This window comes from Mastomys coucha, unplaced genomic scaffold, assembly GCF_008632895.1.
Source record: "Mastomys coucha isolate ucsf_1 unplaced genomic scaffold, UCSF_Mcou_1 pScaffold5, whole genome shotgun sequence".
Classification (NCBI taxonomy): domain Eukaryota; kingdom Metazoa; phylum Chordata; class Mammalia; order Rodentia; family Muridae; genus Mastomys; species Mastomys coucha.
This window is the reverse complement of record NW_022196911.1, coordinates 44240749-44249012: the sequence shown is the minus strand read 5'-3', so window position 1 is coordinate 44249012 and position 8264 is coordinate 44240749. Positions and strand designations below refer to the sequence as shown.

The 8264-nt window shown below is 44.0% G+C and overlaps 1 protein-coding gene across 1 annotated transcript; it reads right to left on the bottom strand.

Annotated features, from left to right (window-relative positions):
• Positions 1-5883: 5883 nt before the first annotated feature.
• On the bottom strand, positions 5884-6822 carry LOC116078114 (olfactory receptor 2M3-like). The gene has a single exon (XM_031353087.1). The coding sequence runs from the start codon at positions 6820-6822 to the stop codon at positions 5884-5886; it is 939 nt and encodes a 312-aa protein (XP_031208947.1).
• Positions 6823-8264: the final 1442 nt, after the last annotated feature.

Here is an 8264-nt window from a genome sequence, read left to right as displayed (position 1 = left end):
GAGAGGGGATAAATATATCCCAGAAGACAGTGAACAGAGCTGTGTAGTATTGGTTCACCTTGCTGCTCTTTGCTGGTCTGCATTTGTCATGACTTCGCAAGGAGAAACACACCCGGAGAACTTCTAGTAGTGTTCCTGTGTCTTCTCGCCACTTCTGCAGACTCCAGCAGATTGGCAGATCTTGAGGTTTCTCCTGGATCAACCTGCCACTGCCGTTTCTTGAATGGTGTTTGAAAGTGGATCGAGATACTGCTGATATCCTGACAACACCGATTAGATTCCCTCCAAAGAACTATTTCTAAACAGGTCCGCACCCTCCTTTTCCCTATTAACCGTCTTTTCCACTACCTCTGGTGGGTGGTAGGCTAGACAGGAGGTTAGCATTTTTAAAGTAGGTTTTGAAAAATATAAGCCTACAAAGAGCTGTGTTGGGGAAAAAAAAAAACATAACAAACCAAAAGAGAACAGACCCAGAAGTTCAATGCTAGTGTCTGAAGGGGAAATGTTTGGCCACTGTTAATATTTTAAGTGCCTCTTTGTAGTACTAAATACTCAGAGGCATGATTGGATTAGTTCTTTAGGGAGGGGGAGAGGTGCCTTGTTGTTGTTAGTGAGACAGGCTCTTACTATGCAGCCTAGAGATTGGAAGCTACCTGTTTTGTTACTATACAAAATAAACTTATTCATACTATCCAATGTTATGATGCCATAATTTTTTATGGTCCAAATGTTCTGGACCATAAACATGTTTGTATGTCTATGTCTGTGTGTGTGTGTGTGTGTGTGTGTGTGTGTGTGTTGTTATGCTTGTCTGTGTACATGTGAAGGCCCTCTATCACTCTCTTCCATTTGTTTTGAGACAGGGTCTCTCAAGGAGCCTAGAGTTCAGTGACTAGCCAGACTGGTTAGATGGTTAGCAAGCCCCAGGGATCCTCTTGTTTCTGCCTTCTGTCCCCCAGAGCTGGGGTTACAAGAGAGTGCCACCACACATAGCTTTTACATAGGTGGAAGGATCCTAACTCAGGTCCTTGTGCTTCTGAAATAAGCATTTTATCTGAGCCATCTCTGTAGTCCCATGGTGGGATTTTTTTTTTTTAACAGAGATCATGTATTACCTTTGAAACTAAAACAGCAAACCCATGGGTTTTTTTGTTTTTGTTTTGTTTTGTTTTGTTTTGTTTTTTTGTTTTTTGCCTCAGGTTAATAGGAAATAATCACAAGAAAATGAGTGCTGACCAAAGTACTATTGTGCAGGGCACCCTTAAAGTAGAGAGGGGAGGGGTGGACTTCAGACAATGGCCAGAGAGACCATTGTGCTGATCTACAGGTTAAGGAGACTTCATAGTATTCCTTAGAGTTTCTGGAAGAGTCTTCCTGAAGGGTAGTTTTCCTGTCCAGTTGATTTGGATTACTCCTTAAGCCTGGAGACAGTAATCTGTCTTTGTTTTCTTACTAGAAAGCCATATTCCTACCAAATAAAGGTAAAAGATTGAAAAGAATTTATAAAATAACTTACTTTGAACTGGAGAGATGAAGGCTCCATGGTGACTTGCAGAGAACCAGATTTGGTTCCCAGCTGCCCCATGGTAGCTCACAGTCACCTGCAACTCCAGTTCCAAAGAATCGGATCCCCTCTTCTGACCCCCTACAGGGCACTAGGCTTGCATGCCAGGAACATACACACATGCAGGCAAACATTCATTAACATAAACTTTTTTAATATCTTAGGTTAAAATACCCTGCCTTACCAGGAGGAAAAAATTTTAAATTAACTATAAAATAGGATGGTTTCCCTTAACAGACCTCAGCAAAGCCATACTACCTCCTCCTGCCTCCCTCTCCCATGGGGATTTCAAATCAAGAGTAGCAACTGTCATACATCTCCCTTCCTTGAAAGTAATGTCACTATGGACACAGGGGATGGGATCCCAAGCTGATCATGAGGGTGAGCCAACCAGTGATCTTCAAGCTCCTTAATGACTAACAAGATGCTAGCATTAGGATCAAAATCTGGAAAGATGCAGATTGACACAATTTTGAGAATGTGTTCACAGGTTTACATTTACAGTTGTAAACCACAGTGAGGGGGTTACAAATTACATTGCATTGCATTCAATTAGTGCAGGAGCTTCCTGAATGGACCTATTAAAAATATCAGCTGGGTATGTTGGTACCTGCTGAGGCTGGTCTTGTGTGCTGTGTATTCAGATGCTGAGTTCTGTGTCCTAGATCAGGTCGCAACCTGGACATGGGCATTATCCTGACCAATGTGCAGTAAAGAATGCTTCCCCAGTAATCTCTTATGAATCTTTTTAAGGCTAGAGCCTATGACTGGGCAGGAGAGAGAGGAAGGCAAGACTTGAGATCAAGTAGGAGGTCTCAGGTAGGGACCACAAGGAGAAGGAGAAAGGTAGAGGAAGAAGGAGAATGAGGCAGGATGGACCGTGAGGATGGACCATGATCATGTGGCCATGAGAAAATCGCCCTGAGGACACATATTAACAGAACAGAGCAAGACTCAGTTGAGAAGTAACACAGGGCCTATGGCTGGGGTGTAGGTTAGAATACCTCAGAACCTGCCTAGCAGAGTGCTGACAGCTTATTAATAAGTTGTGGTGTTTCTATGCCATTTGGGCAAGAATGGGGCAGAAACCCCCATTAAAATACTACAACAGATAAGCACCAGTAATTTCAACACATAGGCAGATAGTGAGATTGAGGCCAGTCTAAATTGTATAGTGGGCCCCTGGCTCCCAAACACAAACAAACCAACTAACCCAGGGCACATTTTCTCTCCTTCAGAGTTCTAACTCCTCACACTGGCTTACAAGATCCTACATGAGGTGGGCCTGGTTCTCTCTGGCCAGCAAGTTCTCATTCTCTCTCTTGTCTCTCTACTCTAGAACTCATTTTCAGAGGTCTCTTCTAACTAAAACATTTTGAATTATGGCCCAGACTCTAAGCTCTCAAGGGCTGGACCATGTTTTCTTCTTCATCAGTATCTCTATACCTGACATACCATGATGTACCAGGAAACTGGTGGAGGTCACTTTTGTTCTGGAATAGTTAAATATACATTTTTTTCTTTTGGTCCAATGTGTTTAAAGGAGGTCTTTATTGAAAAAATATGGATAAAAAATTATCTCTTGACTTGTGTATGGTTGGACATACCTGTAATCTCAGTAATTAGGGGTGGAGTTGCTGAGGCAGGAGAGTATGATGATCATAAGATCAAGGTTAGACCAGACTACATAATGAGAGCAGACACTGTCTTAAGACACCCAAGGAATACTTCCTAAGTCCTTCCTGAATATTTGTCTTCACAGATATTCTGTCCTGACAAAAGTCAATTCCTGTTCTTATGCCTGGCATGGTGGCCCATGCTTATAATCCTAACACATAGGAGAAACAGAAAGACTAGGAGTTTAAGGTCATTGTTGGCTGTGCAGAGAGTTTGAGGTCGGCCAGGGTAACACCAGACACTATCTCGAATAAAACAAAACAATACAAAGTACTTGCAACAAAACCTAAAGCAAATGCTGATTCCTGTCTACAGTGGTCTCACTTCTGTTTCTCCTTTGGTTTCAGTGATAAACAATCTGGGAGCTGGAGTTTAGCTTAACTGTAGAATGCATGTTTAACATGGGGTTCAGGGCTGGTGAGATGGCTCATCAGGTAAGAGCACCGACTGCTCTTCCGAAGGTCATGAGTTCAAATCCCAGCAACCACATGGTGGCTCACAACCATCTGTAATGAGATCTGACACCCTGTTCTGGTGAGTCTGAAGACAGCTACACTGTACTTACATATAACAACAAATACATCTTAAAAAAAAATTAACATGGGGTTCACTACACCCCCAAATCAATCTGCCCGTGAACACTCTTGATTGTATACATCAGTGGTTCTAACCTTCCTAAACCTGTGACACTTTAATACAGTTCCTCATGTTGTGGAGACACCCAACCATTATTATTTTTGTTGCTACTTCATAACTGTGATTTTGCTACGGTTTTAAATAATGATGTAAATATCTGAATTTCCTGATGGTATCGGGGGTCATGACCCACAGATTGGGAACCACTGGTGTAGAGTGAGTTATTTATTCTCTCTATATTTCCCATGGCTTAAACTCCAGCTCTGAGAGATTGCCCTATTCCATGGCGATTGTTTCCAAATGTGCATACAGCCAAACATCACTTCAAACACTTGTAACATATACCATGTTTACTTGTTAATTGTGTCTGCAGAAAGCAGATCAACTTAGGAATCAATAACATGTGGCTTTCTTAACATTTCTATGCCTTGATTACACACTTAAGGTAGGAGCCCAAACTAGGAGTGTAGCTCAATGGTAGAGCCCACACCCACCATGCATAAAACATGAAACCAGTCTCCAACACAGCATAAATAAATAAATAATAAAAGATTAAAGGCAGAGGAGTGTCTGTAGTCCTGCAGCAGGGACCATTTCAAGATAATGAAATAAACTCTTAATATGTTACACACTAAAATCATGGTGTATGTTTTCCTCTGCCTCCGTCCCATTGTAAGTCCTCCAGCTCTGCCATAAAGCAGGGATGTTTACCCAAGGAAGTAGCACTGACTGACAACAATTCCTGGAGGAAGTCCACTGCTCATTAGGTGGCCAAATACAAGGTCACAAAGCTTGTGTGTAAGGTGACAAACTTTTGAGAACATGGCTCTGACAGGACAGTTAACATTCTTCAACTTAGGACCCCCAACACTGATAAGAAACCTGCTGCTCCATTTTGTCCAGTGACCAGCAGCCTGATTCAGACCAAGGTTCAGAGCTCTTTCTTTAGCTGTAGTTGAAGTCAGCCAGTCTGATGTTACAACACAGTTTACCTGTCTTGCTTGTAATGTGTGACTTGGTCTCATTTCTATTGTTGTCATGTACAAAGTTCTACTGTCTAGCATCAGTCCCAATGACTTCAAAAGTCACTTGAGCCCAGGTCATTCAAAGCAACACACTGAAACTCCATTTTCTAATAGAAAAGGTAAAGTGCAATTGTGGAAAGATACAAAATTATATTTCCTAATAACAAGACACATAAAATGGAGCTTCACAGAAAGTAATTAGTTATTAGTGAATGCCAAGGAACTCTGGGTGTGATTTGTATCAGCAACCATGGTTGAACAGATAAGAAACGTGAAGTCCACAGAGAAGTAACCTTGCTCAAAGTTTCATATTTCTTACATAAACCAAACTGTGTACCACATTTCAAAGTGCTTGATTCCACTTTTCAATGTGCAAATGAGTTGTGAGTCCATTTCCAGCCTTGATTCCCTGTGGTTTCTTTGTATTTGTCTGCTTTTTAACAGGGACAGCTTAGAACTTGGGCTTGGAACTCAATGTGTAGCTAAAGATAACCTTGAATTTCTGACTCTCATGTCTCTCTCTCCCAAGAGGAAAGATTACAGGCATTGGCTAATATGTCTGGTTCATATGCTGGGAATGGAATGAAGTGCTTTGTGCATGCTAGGCAGGTACTCTACCAACTGAGCCACATGTCCAGCTTAACATGTAGCTTAGAGGAAAGTCTGTGCCTGCCAATCTCAGGATAACATAAACAGGATGCCTCCTGGTTCTAAAATTCGGAGTAGCCTTTGGGTTCTCAAAATGATGGTTCTCGGAGGAGAAAAGTGGCCCAGGAAGCTAAGGAACCCATCTGTTACTCTCTCATCATCCTTCCAAGTATCCTATATTAGCAGGTTACTCTCGGCTTAAAGCCTAGTCCTACCTAGCCAGAGAGGCCCTGAAAGGCATAGAGGAAGCATTGGAATGGCAGAGAAGGATGGGCAGAAGAAGGACGAGATGAGAAAAGAACCTAAGGGTGAGTTGTGAGGGGGTGGGGATGCCTACATGCCCCACCTCTCCAGAATCTTCTTCAGAGCACTGGTCACCTCCCTGTTCCTCAGGCTGTAAATAAGTGGGTTGAACATCGGAGTGACGATAGTGTAGAAGATGGAGGTGGCTCTATCCCCCAATGGTGTCCTCGCTGAGGCTCGCTGCATATAGCTAAATATGGCTCCCCCGTAGTAGAGACCCACCACGGCCAGGTGGGAAGAACAAGTGGTGAGGGCCTTCTGTTTCCCCTCAGTGGAGGGCATCCTCATCACAGCTGTGAGGACCCGAGCATAGGATGCCACAATGACCCCAAGAGGCAGCAGTAACATCACCACACAACATGCATAGATGAGGCCCTCAAATAGTGAGGTGTCTGCACAGGAGAGGCGCAACAGGGCAGGAACCTCACAGAAGAAGTGGTCCACCTCTAAAGATCCGCAATAGGGGAAGCTAAAGACGACACCAACATCAATCACACTGTCTGCCACACCACCCATCCAGGATGCCATGGCCAAGAAAGAGCAGGCCTTCCAATTCATCAGGACAGGGTACCTCAGGGGGTGGCAGACAGCCATATACCTATCATAGGCCATGACGGCCAAGAGGAAGCACTCAGCACCTCCTACAGTGACCACAAAGAAGATCTGAGATGCACAGTCTCCCAGGGAGATGAGCTTCCCGCCTGAGAGAAAGTTGCTTGCCATCTTGGGTACCACTGTGCATGTCATCGTCAAGTCCATGATGGAGAGCTGACTGAGGAAGAAGTACATGGGGGTGTGCAGGCGTCTATCCGCCTGGATGAGCATCAGGAGGAGGATGTTACCAACTACAGCAGCCCCAAAGGCCAGAAGAACCAGGGAGAAGAAGAAGGAGTCATAAGGTGAGTGGTTGAACAGACCGGCAAGGATGAAGCTGGACAGGGAGGAATGATTCCAGAGATCCTCTGCCATGACCCTGAGAAACAAACAAAAGGGATTAGCGGACATCTCGGTAGCACAAAACCAAACAACAGAGACTAGCCCTTTAACCCTGCCCTACCCTTTCCTCCTGCAGTAACAATTCATTTTCTCTCAGCTACTTTCAAGTATACCAAGCATGAATTGGTCCTTATTTCTCTTGAGAGAGGCGGGAATGAGGACACAGGCAGGGGAACTGGCGAGCGCGGGGAAGGATGAGGGGTAACTAAATGGTGGCCGGTGGGGAGGGATAGCTTCAGGGAAAGGGGCTTTCTCCTTTAGGGATTTAAGAGACAGGAAAGTGAAGCATGGGAGGACCCAAGAGACACAAGGAGAAAGAAGCCTGGGTGGAAAGGGGTGAAGGTAACACAATTAAACCAAAAGGCTGATTCCTCCTTGATAAGAATACTGGAAGCAGGCTGGCGAGGTGGCTCAGCGCATAATGCTGCTTACTGTGTAAAACTAACGACCTAAGTGTTCTCCAGAAGCCATGCAGAAGACGGGACTGACTCCATGGAAGTCTGACTTCCATACACGTGTCATGGGACATGCACCTCCACTTATACATTATACATAAATATGTTCATTAATTTTTAAAATTTTTTTTTAATTTTTGTATTTTGGAGACAGGGTTTCTCTGTGTAGCCCTGGTTGTCCTGGAATTCACTCTGTAGACCAGGCTGGCCTCGAACTCAGAAATCCACCTGCCTCTGCCTCTGCCTCCCAAGTGCTGGGATTAAAGGCGTGCGCCACCACCACCTGGCTTGTTCATTAATTTTTTAAGATGCACGAGGGCAGAGACTATTCTCCACCCCTTCTCTTGGAGCACCTGCCTCAGAAAACTAAGTAAGCTCCTGCTAGCTGAGATGTATGTCAGTCTTTTTAAAACTTTGTTGTTGTTTTTGAAACAGGAACTCTAGCCCAGGTTGGCCTTGAACTTATTATGTATCCAAGGATGGCCCTGAACTCTTGATCCTCCCACCTTCCACCTCTCTGTGTATATGTCACTGTGCCCTGCCCTCCCCCCCACACTAATTTATTTATTTAAATATTTTTTTATTTATTCACTTTACATATTCCCAATATCTTTTTAAATCTTTCAAGAGCTTAGTGATGCTTTAGTGATGTTTCTAACCCAGGAATGCTTTGTCTCTTTCCAAGACCTAAGATCTAGAGCCCTTTGAAATGCAGTTATCGAGAAAAGTATTAATCCCAGCACTCAGGAGACAGAGACAGGCAGATCTCTATGAGTTCTAGGTCAGCCTGGTCTACATAGTGAGAACCAAGACAGTCAGAGCTAAAGAGTGAGTCCCTCCTTGAAAGAGAGAGACAGAGAGAGAGGGGGGGGAGAAAGAGAGAGAGAAAGAGAGAGAGAGAGAGAGGGAGAAAGAGAGAGAGAAGGAGAGGGAGGGAGGGAGAGAGAGAGAGAGAGAGAG